Below are 20112 nucleotides of genomic sequence, written 5' to 3' on the forward strand. Positions count from 1 at the left end.
GATCCTGCACTACTGTTTAAATTGGATATATTTTGATGATGAATACTGTGTTACCCTAGGTTCATGTCTTTTTGGGATTTGACCATTTTCTAGCAATCGCTGTGCTTAGCTTGATCCCTGTAACTTTGATTTTCATTCTGCTGCTTTGCACATCCTAATGCCATTATGCTTCAGCCTTGCCATTGCGTTTATTTGCTGGTATATTCCTGACCTGTTTTTTTTTTTCATTTTTTCCCTTTCATTTCTAGAAAGCTTCTAGAAGCTGCTAGATTAAGTTCTTAACCTCAGCTTTCTGTATCACTCAGCTTGCTTGCTGAGGTGCACATACAAGAGCACCACGAGCTCTGTCCTTGCTACATAATTTTGCCCAAACTCTCTGGAAGTTTCTCTCTTGTATTTGCTGGTAGTTCTCTTCTGTGGTGGGTGTACTGTGGGTTGAGCAAGGCTGGTGATGGTGAGTGCAACGTTAAGAGATCTCTGTCTTGGTTAGCAAAGGATATAACTGCCTTCCTTATGGTTTGCTGCTTAATTGCTTGAGATGATGGAAAGCTGTTCCTAGGTCTGCCCCTGCAAAAGAAGTTATGCTTTGTTTCAGACTGATCCTGCTCTGTGTTGGAGGTAACTGGTTTTCATTTTGCTCTAGTTCAGCAGCATGAGCAATTGTTAGAGGCTCAGAAATACTGTTCTTGAATGTTTTCTGTGACAAACAGCGCTATCTACAAGCTAATTTAATAGTGGCTTTAAATTGAATACTTAGGTGTAAGGGGGTTTTAAGTAGCACCTCTCTGAAACAGTGGCGTATTTTATTCCTGAGTTGGATTTGCCGCATTTCAGGCAGCACTTTCAGAACTTTCAGTTGTCTTATATTTTTAACAGGCTGGTGGGCACGCTGTAAAACAGCCTATCTGGTACAACACAAGCTAATGAAAAGCTGGAATCCTTTTTATGTTCTGACAGACGCTCCGGTTGTGCTAAACTTGATGACTATCACTGCGGGGTTGGAATCTTTATTACTGCACCAAGTGCAATCTGGTACTTGGAGCAAAAAGATAAAAACCATGCACTCTTTTAAAGTAATCTGTAAAAACAGTTACTTTGACTCTGCATCACCTTTTACGATTTATTACTTGCAGTGGAAAAGCTTTGAATTTTTGGGGGAGTCTATGAAAGTATCAAGTATTTCAAATCTATCTTGTGGCTTAAAAGGATTTCTGGTCTTAATCCTGATGATCACTTATGCTATGAATGCTATTGTGTAGCAAAACCTGCTTATTTTATGGTAGGATTCAGTTTTATTTATAACTGCTTTCAAGTCTCAATCTTGAGAGTTTTTGTAATAACGGTCTACCATGTTCACACACACACACACACACAAAATGAATTCTTCCGTCAATGGCATTTTTAAAGCCATATTTAATTAGCTTTAGCCATGGGACTTGAACACAGAGTTCAAAAAACTAGGTGCTGGAGTTTGTAATGTAATGTACCTTACAAACTAATCACAGTAATGTATGCACACACACACAAAATTAAAGGTTGGTTTTGCTGTTTTGCAATAGTTTAGCTAATCTGGCCCTTCTAGTTTCTAAACATTACAATAATGTGGCTTGCCACTTTTATCTGCAGTTAGCGTTCCCCTATCAGGTTCTTTCTGCTCTATTACAAGTCATAGTGGGCAGGGGTATCAGTGAGCACATGGGCTTTTGTGTAGATCTCTTACATGAGTGTTTTGTTCTCACTTCTACCGTAGTTGTGCAAGACTGTGTTTTACCCAAAGGTGTTTAAGTTGATGATTGTTTAACAAGTGAGGCAGGATGAGTGGGTTGTGTATAGAAGTCTTTCACCCATTTCTCAAGTAATGTTGGTGAAAAAAGGGATAAAGCATGTTTTATATCTTCGTATTAGAAATCCACAGGAAATGCAAATCATTATACAATGAATGGTCTAAAACAATGAAATTAAAGTTTGGGTTCTGTACCCTTGCTAGTTTGCTACATCCATTGTTTGCACGCTGTTCTACACATAGTTTGTTAAACATTTGCAGCTTAGTACCAGCAAGATAATTATACACCAATACAAAAAAAAAAAAAAAAAATCCTCCTTTCAAATAAAAAAACCAACCCAAACCCCAACAACAACCTCCCCCCTAACTTGTTGTATTACTACTCCACAGGAAACTGTTGTGCTGAAAGGAAGAATTAACTGGTCTTTCAACTTCAGCCTTTTTATTGTGAGAGGGGAGATCACAGAAGTGTTACCATGGGGAGAACAGCAGCTAAAGGTAAGGCCTAGTAGCTTTTATCCAAGAGGAAGGAAAATAAGGAACCTGCTGAATTCTCATTTTGAAGGTGGGTGGGATATTACTTGACAATTATACTGTTAGAATAAAGAATACAGTTTATGATATGTACTGAATACAGGTAAGTTCAAACTTCATATTGTTTTAGAGTAAATATGCTAAATTTGTCTTATCCTGGAGTTCTGCAAGTCGAACCAAAGCAGTTTTTTTCCTGTGACATCTTTGAAGCCGTTATGCTACTGTAAAATTGACGAATGTGTCTGGGTGTGATATTAAATAAAATGTAGTGCTTCATTCTGTAACTGCATATAATTTAGCAGGACAATAACTTAGTAGTAAAAGGAATAAAATTTTACCACCATGAATGGCATTAGCAGCTGTCTCTTGAAGACAAAATGTGCATTTTTGAAGAAATTCATCCATGAATACACAGTGTATTACAAAGGTGTGATTTCTGCAGTGTCAGGTCTGCCAAAGTTAATCATGAAATAACTGCTGAAATAAAGAGTGAAGCTTAAGAAGAAACAAGGGTGTTTGGGTTAGTGAAACAAAGAGAATGTGAAAAAAGACCCACTGTCTGAAACCAGGTTGCTGCTGCTTTTCAGAGCTTTCAGATGGGTAGTCCTCCCCCCTAAAAGGCTGCTAGCACTTTTCTATTTTTCTTGAGCTTTGCATCTTCAGCCCAAGCTGCTTTATGTGCTTGTGTGCTCCCTTGGTAAATAATTGCTTTTGTTATAATAGATTTTCTGTAATGGCAGGAGTCATCTGTGTAATTGTCGCACCAAGAGTTTATGGAGGAAGTCTGTCCCCTTCTCTTGTAGGTTTTCTGTATGGCTGTTGTCTAAATACACTAAAAGAGATACCCTGTTCTGGGCAGATAAGATAAGAATCCCAATAGGGAAGCACAAAAAGAAGGGAAAGGAGACATTTCATATTAACTCGGTCTATATATCTTCAACTGTGTGCAGTGAGGCTTAGCAATGGGTAGATTTAGCTCACAACCCTGGGTGGTATGGAGTGAAGAAGGCCTCCTCCTGAGCAGTGGTAAGTCTTAGTAAATTTCATCTGATGGTGAGTAACTATGTGGCATGGAAAGAGCAAAAGTCTCAGTCACACCAAAGCATTTCACATCCTTCAGGAAGAGACGAGGGGTTTCTTTGAGAAAAGTGGTCTCCTGCCATGCTTTGAACATCCATCGGAGTTGAAGATTTTAAGGTGGCTAAGAAATAGCTGTGGAAATCTCAAAAGCATGACAGTGAACTGCTTTTTGCCCATGTTGGATGGCAAGCATATAGCAAGTCTTAGAAGGTAACGCATATATGCTTCTTCATGTAGTACACCATTCTCTGATAAAAACTAATACTGTCAGAAGATGTCATCTTGCTTGTTGAAAAGTTAATTCTTCCCAGAAAGAAGTGTTGTGGATTTTTAAAGCATCTCAGACGAGAAGCTGGAGTTCAACATTGGAGTTTATAAGAGGAACTATACATTGGTCACCAGAATTATCTTTACCGGACCTTATATACTAAAATCGCTTTTTTTTTTTTTTTTTTTGCATCAAACTCAGTTAAGATAGCTTTTTTTTTTTTTTTTTTTTCCTCCTTGTCTCTAATTTCTTGCGTGATAGATGTGGTTCTGCCTGTCTGCTGTTGAGTAATCTTATCAGCAGAATTCTGTGGTTACAGATAGGGTGGGAGTAATGTAAACACATGAAGTTTTGAATTGGGAAGCAGAAAGCACTGTTTTAAATGATCTCACACTATGTTTTGTAGCTACAGCTTTAGTTTATGAAGTGCACCACAGAAAAACAGGTAGTTGGTGAACTATAGAACATACTACTTCTGTAATTTTAGTATATTCTGTATTCTAATATCGCTACCTAAAAGAAAATAATCTTTCATGGGGTTTTGAAAATAAGTTATTTAGCCTGTATTAGTATTATAGGCTAAATGTATACATAGCAAATATAAAAACTCTATATATTTGTATGTATAACTATTTTTTTTTAACTTTCTTTGAAAATGGTATCCCATTCCTTCATCTGAGCCGAGTAGCATGTGATGAAGTCCACAGCAGCTATATTTCATTTTTGTTCATGCTTTGACAAAATGGTCTAACACATATACTGTGTTTTACATTGGAAACTAGACTGAAACTTGTCTCTTTGAAAATGGACTTTATGAATAGAGGAAAATATATAATGACCTTTTTTTATGTCACCATGAGCTAATGTTTGTTCTGTCTCCAGTGTATGAATAAAGTGCCTATCTTCAAGTCCACTTTTCAGATTTCAAGGAATTTAGTCATTGACTGTAGCTAGGTGAAGGAGATGAAAAGAAAATACTCTTTGTACCTGCAGATGCATTTCCCTCTTTCATAACCTAATTTTTGAAGTTTGACCTCAAAGTTTGACCAAGCCGAGAGTCGTATGCTGAGGAAGTCGTCTTCCTTACCCCAGTGATTTGATATAATAGTCTTCTATGTCTTAGCTTTGTTTTCAGTGATCTTTTTGATCTTCGTTTTATTCAGACTTATTTTTGGGTGCTTCTGCATGTGCTGGGTGAGTTTTATGTCAATGTTTTATAATGTAAATTTCTGATTTCTGGCCATCAAAAACAAGTGATAGTGATGATGCTTTGGGTTTATTATGAATGAAAATACCTCCACCTCAAATGAAACAGATGTTTAAAGTGCTAGTAAGGAATCAGTTTCTTCTCGTTAATTAATGGCATTACCTCTTCTTATTCTTGTAGTTTTATAGTGGCTGATCATAAGAAAAATGTGTTGCCAAGTGTTCCATTTCAGCATTTGTATTAGCTGTGATATTTGTGAGGTAGGCACTAAACCTAACTGGTAAATGAAATAAATAATTTGGGTGGTGGTTGTCAGTGAGAACTCATCTGGTGTCCAGGCTGCGGTTTTTCATTCCTTCACCTGTTCTTAATGTCTCTCATCATGAAAGGCTGTCATGGTGTTTGAAATCTGGCACCGTTGGGTAGATACTCTTTCATGACTGTATCCTTTCAAGCTTTGGGTGTTCACAGGAAGCAGTTATTAATTCTCTTCTTCAGTAAGTCTCTTATGTGGGACTCTGTTGGATTTCCTTTTCAGAAGTAAGCAAATTGGAACTTAACCATTCTCTAAGCTGTCAGCCTGATGTCTGTGATAGTCTCATGATAGTTTTGGGGAAAACCTGACTAACTGAGCTTGTAGAACATGGCAAAAGGCTCTGCTGGTAGAGACTGCCACCACCCAGTAGAAAACCAGCTGGATTCAGTTCAATCCTGAAGAGGCTGGATGAAATGTATTTTGATCTGTGGAAGGGAGGAGGTGGATCACGGAATCATTAGGGTTGGAAGGGAATGTTAGCCTTGTGTCTAGTCATTGTTTCTGAACTATCTATAACGCTATCCCCGTTCAGATTTCCACTGGTATTTGTTGTTGGGACACAGGGTGTCCACTTGTGTGGCTTAACACCCTTCCTGATGAAGTACTGGGATTAGAACTCTGTAGGCCTCATCCGGCAGCATTTCAGCAGGTCCATCTAAAGTTGACCTTAAGGATTTTTCTTTGGGAACTTATCAAGTAAAAAATGTTCTAAAGCAAATTTCTGCCAGAAGAAAGAACGTGTAAGTCAAGAAAGAAGACTAAGTCGATGAGTAAATGTAGCATTTTCTTTCCTTTTCAAAAGACCCGTGGTAATCCCTGTATCTGCTTTAGGAGAAGCAGGCTATAGTTTTGCAACGTATGGTGAGCAGGTATGTAGCTGTAGATATATTTTCTAGGACTGTGGAGTCTGGGATATTTTTGGGAGATGTCTTGGCCCTGAGTCCACTAATAGGCTTTAATGGCCCTGACTCACCTCACCTGGGACCTCTCCTCATCCTGCCCAGAGCACCATGTCAGCCTGTGTCCCAGCGAAGCCAGAATAGGGCCAGTCTCCAGCTCCTCACAGCCTTCCCCTGCCAGGCCATGGGCCCATGGCCCATCCCATACTTAGCCTGTCCCCAGGGAGGGTACCCAGTGCTGGGGCTGCCCCCAGTGCCTCCACACTAGTGGCTGTTTGCCAGGGTGAGGGGTGGCCCCAGCTGGTGTAACCCTGCCTGGCTGCCCCTGAGGGGTCCCTGCCACTGTTGTGCACTGCCCAAAGGAGCACCACATCCGGCCCAGCACAGAGCCAGGTGGATGGCTTGTTCCCGCCTCACTGACCGATGAGGGAGGATTTGGGGACTGATGACAGAAGATTGTCATGATTCAGCTCTTGCTGTATGTGGCAATTCCTCAACAAATAATGAAAGATTTGTGAAAGAAATTATGAACATAATTTCTTCCTTTTCAGTAGTCCTTGTATTAAGAAGAGCCTTACAGAAAACACAGAAGAGAAACACTATTAGGGCTTAATATTTGCTGCAGAACAACCTGGATCTTGTGTGTCTGGTCACTAAATGCTACTTATTCTAGGTTAGAAGTGTTTTTATTTCATGTACCAGTCAATAGTGAAAGACATAAGTGTGAGTGAATATAAGAATCGCTACCAACAGAGTCTCAAGTGAGTAATCTCTTCACCTGTTAGTTTGGGCTAACTAGGATGACCCAAGGCGTGAGCTAAGGCATGCGCTTTCCCAGATGAGCGGCCCCATTCCTAGTGCTGAGGTGCTTACAAGACAGTTATTCTGCTACACAGAGCTTGATAAGCTTTTTAGATCTGAAAATGTACTTGCACTTTGGTTGCCAACTCAGTGTCAGATTTGAATTGTGCTTGAGTCTATGGGTGTCCAAAGCAGGTCATCAAACCAGTATTTTAAAGACTAAAAGGAATGAGTGGAACTGCCTCAGTCTTCTCCTTTCTACCTTCCCAGTCTCCTGGGTCTCTCATACATACTTAAATCCCCCCAAAATGAAATACTGCAGGCTCCTTGCTGTATGTGTGCAAAGATGAGTGATAGAGAAGGTAGATTCTTATGAATGATTTTTTTTTTTTTAATAACTGATGTGTGCGCTGAGATAACTGCTTGCCTGTGAGTATTCAAGAATTTAAATATAGAATGGAATCTTTAACTTGGAAGTATGCTTTTAGGTAAGTTCGTTTTTTCTTGGTTTTCAGTTCATGGTGGTCTAGGTAAGATTTAAAAAGATAACCAGTGATTCTGAGGATCTCAAATTGTGTGTAGCTCAAGTAAAGCTGTTAAAAAATTAGGATAGGGTTGCTCTTTGTGAGGCTAACACTACATTTTCTGCAACTAGATTTATTCTGATAATGTAATATAAAGTAGTCAAAAATAGTACTGCAGTGATTAAATGTATAGTACAAATACCTTTTTGATTATGTACTGAAATGAGTAAAGGAAGTCGATATTTGGAACAAGATATTCTGTATTGTTTGAATACATTCTGTGTTATGCTGGACATTGTTATGATGTGAATATTGCATTTATTATGTAATGGAATCTTGTCTTTTAGATTCAAAGAATATTAAAAAAGAGAAAGATGGAAAGAATCAGCAGGCAAACAACCCGTCTTTAAAAAGTGGTAGGTATTGCAGCTGTCAGGCTATTAGTTGAAGTACTGTAAAAGGAAAAGCGTGTATTTGGATTGCACTATATTCTGAGGCTTTTTTTGCAATCACTTTAGCTATTACTGGTGGGTAGTTAAAAACATACCTATACCATACATAACATATTGCTTTTGTCTAACTGTTATAAAAGTATGTTTTGGTATCGAAAATTATATTTGAAACTGCTTGATAGTTTTACTAGCCAAGACAAAGTACTCTTTGTATATATAATCAAAGATATTGTGTAAACAATAATTTTCTTAGATGATTACTGATATTTTTTCTTCTCATCATGTATTTCATGGTTTCATGACTTTGCTGCTGCAGTTATCTTCTCTTTCCTTAATGTGTTTGCTCATGCCAAAGAAAGGATTTTCAGTTTAATACCCTTGAGTTTTTAGGATCGCTAACTGGATTAAATTGCCTGAGATTCTAATTTTACTTTAAGCAAATTCTGTTTTCAAAAAAATTGTGTTTTTATAATAAACTGAGAAAACTACACACTTTCCAGAAATGATCCAGCTTCTTATCAAACTAAGACAGCCTCTGCCATCCTCCACAGGTGCCGTGGAGCAGCATATACATGGGATTGCTGACAGTTTATCTTTTGTGGCTGCATTGAGAGGGCAGCAGCATCCTTATATACCTTTCATATTTTCATGTACATTGCTTGAATATGTGGCAGTAAGAAATGATACCTTATTACCACCAGCCATAGTACAGCTTTCTGCTGTTACATTTGCCAGACTTAATTCTTCAATTTCTTGGAGTCCTAGTAGCCATCTTTGTTATTCTTCCCTGTTTCTTTGAGACAGGAAAGGAGGCATATTTGTGTCTTGTTTTCCCTCTTCTGCATTGTAAGAGGAGCTCCAGTCAAACTGGACTCGGATAGCATGTCTCTTTTAAAATAGTGTTGTCTGATGTAACAGACGGAGCCCCATAAACCACCCCCACCCCCCAGCAAAGTGCTTTTCTTATGTGGGTAAGATAACTGTATTTCATGAGTCACTGGAAAATGTCGCTGCTTCATTCTGCAAGGTGTTGAAAAAGCTTTGTAGAGAAGTAGTGCTAAGCAGGCAAGCCTTATTCTATCATCTGTGTTCTATGTTCAATCTGTGTTCAATCAGGACTATGCTGTTAATCTAGTGTCTGAGCACTGAATTTACTTGTGAAGTCTAGACTCAGCTGTGTCAAACACTTAGAGATGAGCGCCTTGCTCAAGATCATGGAAGATCTCTGATTTTTTTTTTTTTTTTTTTCTAATCCTGTGCTGTTACTTGTTGGTGGCAAGGACGGCAACAAGTTACTTGTTGAAGTTCGATGAAGAAAGATGCCTTACAATGCTCCGGGCTAGCATCCACGAAATCCTGGAGTTATCAGGGGGATGTGTGATAAGAAAAGCTGAAAAGGGTCGAAATACAGAGATGTACAAACAGGTGAAAAAATAGTCTAAAGTAGGTAGAGGACAGGAGGAGGAGAAAGGGTCTAATTGAATAATCACAACATATAGGAGGTACAAGGTATAAAGCAGGGTATGAAATACCCTGACACTTAAACTAATATGTTTGAAAGAGTATGCAAACGAAAATTAAACGGAGGCCTTATTTTTGACAAAGAAGGACTGTGGGATGAAGGCTGAAATGGTCATACAGTCATAGAATGGTTTGGGTTGGAAGGGACCTTAAGTGGTCCCTTGGGTTGGAAGTGCCAACCCCCCTGCAGCAGGCAAGGACACCTTCCATTAGACCAGGTTGCTCAAAGCCCCGTCCAACATGGCCTTGAACACTGCCAGGGATGGGGCAGCCACAGCTTCTGTGGGCAACCTGTGCCAATGTCTCACCACCCTTACAGTGAATAATTTTTTGTAATATCTGATCTCCTCTCTTTGTGTCAAAAGTCTCAGATACATGTGTGCCAAGGGGACCTAAGGGTGAGATGAGAGGACATGAGGTGCTCAGTCTGCTTAAACAGTGTTTAGGCTATGGTGATACTGTATTGTAACCTAAATAAACCAGGATCTTAAATTTTACCTAGGTAGAAGTGACATTTAACTCGTAGTTTAAATTTTCAATTTAAATTTTGTGAAACTTGGCTTAAACTAAACTGAACCATTATGTACAGTAAAAGATGACAGGGAGCACTTTAGCAAACGGGGCATTCCCCTATTCCTGGGAGCAGATGGGATATCTCCAAGAGTGCTGAGGTAGATGACCAATGTCACTGTGAGACTTCTCTCTCATTTTGGAGAGGTCATAGTGATTGGGGGAGTTTCATGATGACTGGAGGAGGATGAACAGTATGCTCAGCATCAAGAAGGACAAGAAGGGATCACCTGGGGAATTACAGGCTGGCCTGCCTGACTTCAGTCTTCAGGAAGACTATGAAGAAAAATCCTCCTGGAAGTCATTTACAAGCAAACTAAGGACAAAAATAAGGTTGGGAACAGCTGGTATGGATTTGCCAAGCGTGAGCCGTGTGTAACTGACTGCTTTCTGTGGTAAGTGATCCTGTAAACAAGGAGAGAGCAGTAGGTGTTGTTTGCCTTGACTTTAGCAAGGCTTTCTATAGGGTGTCTGTAGTGTCCTTTCAGCCAAACTGGTATGGTGTGATTTGGATAGGTGGATGGAAAATTGAATGACTGCCAGACAGTACAAGTTCCACCTATCGCTGGTAGCTAGTGGCATTTCTCAGAGGTGAGCCCTATGGCTGATGCTATTTATGCCTTACCAAGAGACAGGGACAACTTTACAACATGCTGTCAGCTAGTTTGTTGGCAGCATCTAACTGGGGAACTGTCTAGTAGGCTGGAAGGCAGAGCTGCCCTTCAGATGGACATCCCCATCCTAGAGAATTGTTCTGACAGGAACCCAGTAAGAGTAAAAGGCAGATGGAGGGTTCCTCATGCCCCTGGGCAGATTCGAGCCCTGAAGCAGCACAGGCAGGAAGCTGGCTGGCTGGAAAGCATTTCTGCAGGGAAAGCGCTGGAATCCTGGCAGGCAGCAAGCTGAGTGCGAGCCAGCAGTGTACTCTTGTGGTGAAAGATGTTAACTGCAAATCGAGTCCTAACAGCAAAACTGTAGGCAGCAGGCTGAGAGAAGGGATTTGCTGCTTTTTGGTATTTGTGAGACTGTATCTGCAGTGCTGTATTCAGCTCTGAGCTCCCCAGTACAAGGAAGACTGTTCTATACTGAAGCAGGCTGGCTGGCAGTCCAGCAAAAAAAATGAAGGAATTGGAATGCAAGATGTAAGCAGAAAACTGGTACTGAAACCAGAAAAATGGTTTCTTCAGCGAGAATAGAAAGCTTGTGGAGGATGGTCTTGCTGTCTTCAGTTACCTGACAGGTGGGTGTAGGGGGGACAGAGCCAGGCTTTGCCCAGAAAAGTTGAGGCTGCCCAATCCCTGGAAGTGTTCAAGGCCAGCCTGGATGGGGCTTTAAGCCACCTTGTCTAGTGGAAGGTTGGAACCCATGGCAGGGGTGTTGGAACTAGGTTATCTTTAAGGTCTCTTACAGCCCGAACCATTCTGTGATTCCCTCAGAGACAGTGGAAGGATGAGAAGTAACAGCAGTGGCTGGAGCATAAGAAATTCCTGCGTGATGGAAAGAAAAAAAAAACAACATATTGAGGGTGATGGAACCCTGGAGGAACAGGAGACTGAGCTAGAGACCTCCTGGGGTCCCTTTTAGCTTGAGTTACTTCGTGATTGGCAGGTTTGACAGGAAGTGATAGGGTATTGATACAGAACTGCAGAGAGCATCAAGGGTCATTGACCCATGGGTTGTTGCCAGGAGTGCTGGCAACTATGGCATAAACTTATTTCCTCCATTTTCAAATTAGGCTGTTTGCCCATGCTGATTGTCTTGGATCACTGTTTTAGAGTCTCAGTCCTGTGTTGATAAAAACTGGGGTTTGTTTGTTTGTTTTGTTTACAAAAGGTCCTAGTTTCATTCTGGTGTAACATATTTCCTGCTTCCAGTATATGCTGGCATGTTATTCAGCATGAAAATTCCTTTCTCTCTAGTTTTCACTTTGCTGGTGGGTTACAAAGTTGTGCTTGTTGCATAATGGGTTTTTCTTAAGCTTTTTTAATTCAGCCTGCGGATTTGAGTGGGAAGAGAATTGCATGTTAAGTCATTTAGTGAGAGCTAATTTTCTTAAGGTTTTCTGTTTCTCAGAAGTTGCATGTTTTCAAGGGATTTAGAATTAGAAATATATATAAAACAACTACTTCTTTACCTGTGGACACTGAGAATACAGAGAAGCTTTTTGTGCAGAGATTTTTTTTTCAATGTGATTATCTTCCTAGGCATGCATCTTACATGTTGCAAGCATACATTCATCTCCTGTTTCTATGAGTGCAGTAATTAAATTATAATTAGCACTATCTCTGAGAGCTTGGTTTTAATTTAATACAGCGTATCTTCACAGGTGGAGAGGTTCTAATTTCAATTTCAGGTCATTTGTGCTTGATGAAAGAGGTTTTGATAGCCAGGAGTTAAAGCAAAGAGCCAGGAAGTGTTTTCCTCTTGGCTTTATCTGCAGCTGGGTGCTTATGTTACCTTATGTGTCTTTCTAGTGAATATTCCCTTGGAAAAAAAAAGAAAATCTGTTTGTTTCCTGCTCTAATTTTGGGTCATCCCACCAAATTTACAGTCCTGTTAAAAAAATTGAGATCATTTGGGAAGTGATGGTATATAGAGGTAATTATTTTGGAGGTTTATCCTGGTGAAAGGTGCAGTATCTAAAATACCTACATTTATATGGTCCTTAACATGGTGAGGCTCTGATTCATAATTACAGCTTTTACATCATGTTTTGCATCATTTTACATCAGAGATAGCTGGGACATAGCTAACATTTTCTTTTAGGTACGTTTAATTTTACTGAATTTGGTACTTTAAAGTTTACTAAGGTAAACTGATTAAAATAACATTTATTTATTTTTAAATCAGAAGTCAAACATAAGCAGCAACTTTATTATTAAACTCAAAGAAAATAAATATAAGATGAAGCTTCCATAACAGTTCATCGTAGTTAATTTTTGCAGTGTCCTTGGCCTGTCAGTGAAAAGAGCAATGGATTTGGAAGCTGCTTTCTGGAGAAAGCTCTGAAGTGCCATTTCCTGAGCATGCCTTCCTGAAATACAAATACCTAACATATGCTTAAGTTAATGTACCCTGCCTTTTGTCAGTAATACAAAAATGATGTAATGGTATAAATTTGTGAAGAAAATTTTCATTCCAAAATAAGCAGACTTTTAAGATATTGCATGGAAATGCCTTTGTTACTGGCCTACATGCAGTCCAGACCACCAAATTAACAGCTTTTGAGATTTTACTGGCTTGTTACATAGCTAACGACCACATGGCCTCTGCAGTGTCAAGGACAAATCACTTGTACACTTTTGAGTCTGTTATGCCAAAAAGGATCTTGGCAGATCAAGGGGGTAGTTCTCTTCTACTTGAGGTGCTGTATACTTTCAACTAAATGATGTGCTAATGCAGGCAGACTCTGTTCGAGCCACTGTGCATCCTTCAGAGAAGCAGTGTGAGAGTGCTGGAAAATGCTGCCATATTCAGATTATTTCTTTGCTTCTTCTCTCTCCTTAATGTTGCAGAGATGTGTTTAACTGTGCACGGTGGTGTTTTGGGGAAGATTAGTATAAACCCAGTGTGGTCTCTCCATTGTCACCAAGGATTTTTGCTATAAGCTGTGTGATTGGCCGTTGCTGAGCCACTGGGTGGCATCACTGCATCATTTTGGGGTTCATGGGTGATTTACTCTTCAGGAACATCAGAAAGATGCCAGCTGCCCAAACAAGAAAAATAAGCAAAATTGCTCACTTAGATAATTGAGGAACAAAAGCATTAGCTTTTGCCATTATAGCTTTTCTCTTGTGCTTTATATTAATTTATATATTTATAATTTATAATGCTTGCTTATGTCTTTAATGTTAGTATTTCATACTGTTGCATTCATGCAAAACTAATAAACTGATTAAATCAAATGCAAAATACACTCACCCATGCATGTAAACAGTGCCAATGTCAACACTGGAAAGCATACCATGATGCTGTTGCTGAACATTGCCATAATAATATTAACCCTGCAAAGAGAAACCTTTATCAGACTTCAGATGAAAAGAAACAAGATGCAGTTGGAAGGCTGTGCTAATCCTTTTGCTTTCTAGTGGACTGGGGTAGTATTCTCAACATATATTTCAACAGAATCTATGTGTTTGTGGTTTTCAGCATGCATCATCTCAGCACTCCTATGAGGTTATCATGTAAGTGCTGCTGATAGGGGAACTAAGATACAGAAACGCTAACATGATTTGTACAAGGATGCTTGGGAAGTCCTTATGCAGAAAATTGAATCTGGAAAGCCTGACTTGTATCTTTGTATGCAGGGGAAGGTTTATATTGATTTTGCCTATTGTGTGATCACTCCTGTGAATTAACAATACTCTTAAAGCTCCTTCAAGGGTTGTTTGTTTTTTCAAAGCTGGAGTTTCCATTTGAGAGTAATCCTGTTCTTGAAAAAAAAAAAACTATTCTACAAGATAGTTGAGTTTTTCTGACCCTTTCTTCCCTCACCCCTCCTTTTTCATTTAAGTTCCCTTTAAAAAGTGTCTGTGTGGTGTTTTTTTATCTTGTGTCTTCCAGAGCAGTTTAATTGGGATGAGTATCTGAAAGAGACTGAAACAGTAGCTGCCCCTCTGCATTGTTTCAGACAGGTATGCCAGATACTATTTTGCAAGTGTGTATGTATTTATGCATGTTACAGGGTGATGATTCTAGAGCAACTTCTATGTTTGGATTGCTTGCAAACTTCCCATTTGATTCCTTTTGATCTCTAGTTATCAGTAGCTTACAGTTTTGGCAGATGCGAGCTACTGAAGTTTTTCGTTCTTGCTTTCTGCCTCAAGCCAAACTTTGAGGGTTTCATTAAAATTGTAGCTTTGGACTCTGTTTTCCTTTTAAAATTGATTAGTTAATGAAAACAGTCTTATCAGAGTTCAAAAATATTTCCTAATTTTTTTTCAGTAATCTTAGAGGTACCATGGTTTTAGTGAGAATTAAAATATGGCTGATGGTCAGAGGAGCCTTTCTCCTGCCCTGTTTTTTAAAGAGTCCTTTCAAAAATGGCTAGCTACAAGATGTGTGTCTGTGTGTGTGGTAGAGTTTCTTCCCCACTTCTTTTCTGTATCTCTCAAATAGGTTCTGAGCTTTTGCTAGGAGTAACAGATACTGAAGTTTAAAAAAAAAATCAAGGGGAATATATGGGAATACAAAGGAAACACTGGATTTATAGTGAAAGGTGTTTAGTGTATTATGTTTTGGACTGTGCCCTACAAGTTTGATTCTCCACTGCCAGATGGTTTGGTATGTATTTGCAGATGGAGTTTAAATCTGCCATCTTGTATGAACTAATGAGTCCAGCCCTCTGGAGACTGAGTTGACCTCTGCAGGTATCTTTCTCTCAGTAGAGGAAGCTGGAGTTGGTATTTTCTTAAGTTGAGGAGTATCTTAGCTGCATAAAGGTAAATAGAGTGAGTTTTGGTCTGTATGCTTTCACTGTGTTAGGAAGATAGATGCCGAAGGAATTGGATAGTTTAGGTTGATAGAACTGTAATAGGTGTGACAAGTGGAGCATGTCTAGTTCAATGGACTGGGCATGTTCAGAAAGGTATCTCGTAGGGTTTGTTGGTAGTCTGATGGTACTGTAAATGATACTGGCCTCTAGTGGGGATTAGACAAAACGCAACAAGAATGTAATCGGGGCGAAGAGAAACCATCATTTGGTAAATCTGAAGTAGCTGCAGGTATGGAGAACAGGAAGAGAGAAGTGCAAGTGGTAGCATTTCCTTGTACTAGATCTTGAATCTCATCTTGCTTTTTGCAGATGAGGGTAAAGGACAAAGAGCCCCTTGCATGCTGCTTTCAGTCAGAGATAGCTAAGAGTAGCAGCGTCCATAGCTGTGAGTGGAGCTTCAGAGGTTAATTCTACAGTATGTGTTTTTCACAGTGGATACCAGCTCAAGGCAAAGACTTCAAACATGGCTTGGGTAGAGGCAGAGGGCAATAGCACATTACTGGATCCTTCTGATGTTATTGCCATACGCAGATGGTAGACTGCCATGACCAGAGTGTACACTGTTGAGAGATGTAGCTACTGCAGAAAGCTGCTCAGAAGCCTTTCCTTTCTTACATCTTCTTCTTCCCTACTAATGGTCAGGAGGTCCAAACTGAACAATGAAGTAACACCTTAAATAAAGACGCTTAAGTGATGTGCATTGACCAAGATAGATAAATCCTGGTGACCTGTATTGCTTAAGAAGTGTGTGGTTTGGGAAGAAGAGCTTTAATTTCTGTGCATAACAAATTTTGAAACAATTTGCATGTGCAGACTTTCAGTTTTTCTAAGAATTGACCTTTTAAGAAAGTGATATGCAATGTTAATTAGTGCAGAGCTAGCTCCTCTCACTACAGAATGTTCACAGATTTTAGAAACTACAATGCTTGAGCTTTGTGTAGGACTAATTTGACTTTATTGGGTTACATATGAATTGTACATGTCATTATCACCCTGTGTAATGCAAGGAAATACACTGCTGTGGCTAACCAGAAAACAAGTAGCAGAGAAAAGTTTAATTTGAGAATTATATCCAGAATTTGTGACCTGTGGGAATTCTACAAAGTTTAAATTTTGTAGTAATTAAAAATGACCCAGGGAGCAATAAATTAAAGCCTGTATCATAAAGTAAGATACAGGCACAGACTGCTAATGGAAATTGATTAAAGTATTTATCTTAATTTAGAAGGTATTTTATCTTTTGCTCTAAGTTGTTTTTAATTGCTACTTAAAATTTCGAAGCATTCCACATCCCTTTCTCATGCCCTGAAACTTTTTTCCAAGCAGTTGAAAATTTTAAATAAAAAAAGCTCAGTCCTGTGTGGTTTAAGCAGAGCTTAGAAAGAGGCTGTTACCGAATGGGTTTTGTTATTTTGCTGTAAGGACAAAGTGGCATGGAGGAGTTACCTTTTTAATAGAATGCCCTGAGTTGTTGGTAATAAAGCAATTCACCTTTTCTATAAGCAAACAATCGCCTCGATTTCTCCATTTCAGTTGCTTTTTGTGGTTGTAGAACATAACAGCTGGACAAGCAATATCCTGAAATTGAATTGCCCTTTAAATTTAATATGCTAAGACTCCCCTTTCAGACAGCCTGTTGTCTAAATGCAGCATTAGCAGATGCTACACTCAGTGTTCACTGAATATTGAGTGCCTCTGTTTTTCGGGCTTTGGCTCCTCCAGGGCTCTTGCTGTTTATCTAGGATGTGTTGTAAATAGTGCACCTGCACACCATAGCAAGCAGAGCAAGATGTATTTATTCATAAATTGTATTAATAAAAAAATTAAGTGTGGTGGAGGTAAAATACCACTAACACTTGTTGAAGTAGCAGATTTCTTCAGCCTTTTCCTGTGTACCCAGATAGAGAAGTGCAGTTTCTCTGCTTACTGTGGGATCCTCACCTGGACTGGTCAGGCAGGCAGGAGGGGGGACATACGAATCTTGTGAGTGTAAATGCCCATGGTTTTGGTTTTTCTATCTGCCCTCCCATATTAGGATTCAGATTGTGTTCCCATGTGTTTACATGAGATAGCAACTGGGTATAAATGTCATGGAGAAGGCTGTCTATAGTTGTCAGCATCTGTGTTCAAGACCAGATTTGTACTGGAAGAGTTGCAGTAAAGGACTTCCAGGATGACAGAAGAATAGTCTTCCTCTCATAAGAGAAACTTCAGTGTTTGGCTTATTTAACTTGTTGAAAGAGTACTGAAAAAGGGCCTTCTGTAAATAAACTATAGACTGTTATTTGCAAAGATGCAAAAAGAATTTAAGTTAAATTACAGTGTTGGCAAAAATTGCCATTCATAAATTTATCTTGAAATGAGGAGACATCTCAAGAGAATAGTGAGAAGCATTCAGTCCCAGTTAGTGCCAATATGAAGTTTTGAACACCATTAGATGATGTTGCTGCCTGCAGTATTACAGTATCAGACTGTGATTCAGCCAGTCCAGACAGAAATATATTGACACGTGAATAAAATATACTCTCCTTATCTTTTGTTTAGCTTGTGACAAAAAGTTCTGCTCAAAGACCAAGTCGCATTCATCATGTTTCTTTTCCCTGTGATAATTAAATTGGCATTGCATTATATGTGTATGGATATATTCAATTCTCTATGAATAAGCATCAGATGCAATTTCTGTCTTAGAACTTTAAAGTTTTGTGTGACTTTAACAGAAAGAAAACAGACAGTCCTAATGCAGTTAACACTAACTCCCTTTTCTGTTGTCTGTATTGGCATATTTTTTTGATTCAGAAACTCTTTCTTGCCTTGAACTTTCGTAGTGCTTAGTGCATAGGGTTCAAATTTAGTTTAAGTTTCCCAGATATTACTATAATAACTATTGCTTTTGTATTGAAAGCATGTGAATTTTGTGAGTGGGGTTTTTTTTTGTAGGTTGGTTTGTGGGATGCTTTGTTTTGGTTGAGTGATTTGGGGTGTTTTTTAGTTGAATGTCATGTTTCCCAATGTCCTTGTTCTCCATTCCTTTCAAGTATTAATCATTGGATCTTTATGTTCATATCTTCATCAGGATTCCCTTGTTAACCCTTCTTGGTGTGCTTATCTTCTTAGAAATCAGTCATGTTTGTGCAGTAGGAACATCAAGTATCTAAACCAGTTGCTGTTGGTAGGTTATCCAGCTGCCTTTTCTGACTTGCTGCTGAACACTCAAAGTTCAAAGACTTTTTTATACTTACCATTTATATGATATGCTTAGGTGCATGAAAGCTGCATATTGAACTGGCTGGTAAATTTAGCCATACTAACAACAATAAGAAAAAGTCTTTTACCTTTTATTGTAGTCTAGAATTCCACCCACGAACGATTTCAAAGTTGGGATGAAACTGGAAGCCCGTGATCCTCGCAATGTTACCTCAGTTTGTATAGCTACAGTAATTGGAATCACTGGTGCCAGGCTGAGGTTGCGGCTGGATGGAAGCGACAACAAAAATGATTTTTGGAGGCTTGTGGATTCCTCAGACATACAGCCCATTGGAACCTGTGAAAAGAAAGGGGACATGCTCCAGCCTCCACTTGGTAAGAAACAAAGCTTCTCAACTAAAGCATGGGAGTATTGCTTTCGTGAAGTCGATTTGACCTTTTGCCTTGGCAAATTCAATGGTATTAACATTTCACCAAACTATTATTTAATTGAAAAAGAGGTAAGCAAGCTAGTTCAGGCAGGGTGAATTGTGGCTTTTTGTTCTTTTTGGGTTCTTTTGACATAAAAATGAGCAGAATAAATAATTGGCTTGAGTTCTGTTGTTTTGGATTTTTTTCAACAATCCCTTAGTAATAAATGGAACTGTTTGACACTTAGTTATGAGATACACTGCCGTGTGCCCATTCTAGTGTGTATGGCTACAACGTTTTCTTGCTTGATGCTGTGCGTACTTCTTTTAGTCAGACCTTCGTAAAAAGTGGGGGAAGTTGACTTGCCTTTCTTCTACCCAGTGAATCAGAGCAGTCCACTAGAAGGCGCTGGCTGTTAACCGATCAGTGAAGGGCCCAGCAGGACTGCAGACCTTGCAGCAGCTCGGGGCAGTCTGAATGTTTTCGTGGGCACTGAGCAAATTGGTTTGTGGTCTGGGAAAGGCAACATAGGGTGGGTTAACCGCGGTATTGCAGCATTCTGTTCTGCGGCAGGAAAAAGAGCACTCCAGAGCTTCACCAGACTGCAGGCTTATATTGTATGTGATTCTCCTCAAATCAACGCATGTTGAGGAGCATCTGCAGTTTGGCATGGCTGGTTTTGTGATCACAACGAATGCTTGGGAACAAGAGATAGCTTTCATGTACTTAGAAATAGTATGCAGATTTTTTTTTTTTGCCTTCCATAAGCAATATGGGTGACAACATTATGTGTCTGCCCAAACTGAGAACAGTGCTTGGGGTTAGGAAGCTTATTAAATAGGGAACTCTACAAAGGAATTCCTTGCTATGTGGTGAATAGTCAGAGGTAACTTTGACTAAGTGCTAGGGGTGGTAAAGTGGGATATCACCTTTCTTTGCTGTGATTACCCTCTATACTTAGATCTTCTTTCTTGTGCCATATTTGTTATAGCTTGAACTTGTAGGTGTGGAAATCTTTAAAGAAACACATTTTTCACATTGGTCTGAA

At 39.3% G+C, this 20112-nt stretch overlaps 1 protein-coding gene across 1 annotated transcript in view; it reads left to right on the plus strand.

Moving 5' to 3' along the window:
* Nucleotides 1-1549: 1549 nt before the first annotated feature.
* Nucleotides 1550-20112, plus strand: part of SCML2 (Scm polycomb group protein like 2) — a gene marked incomplete at its 3' end in the record, with an annotated part of 59829 nt that continues 41266 nt past the window's right edge. Inside the window, exons 1-4 of the mRNA XM_080614172.1 lie at nt 1550-2281; nt 7760-7828; nt 14519-14589; nt 18794-19028. Of these exons, the coding sequence (XP_080470298.1) occupies nt 2260-2281; nt 7760-7828; nt 14519-14589; nt 18794-19028 (397 nt within the window). The 5' untranslated portion in view covers nt 1550-2259. The remainder of the gene's footprint in view (nt 2282-7759; nt 7829-14518; nt 14590-18793; nt 19029-20112) is intronic.

The sequence above is a fragment of the Psittacula echo genome (genome assembly GCF_963264785.1).
Source record: "Psittacula echo genome assembly, chromosome: 3".
Lineage (NCBI taxonomy): Eukaryota > Metazoa > Chordata > Aves > Psittaciformes > Psittacidae > Psittacula > Psittacula echo.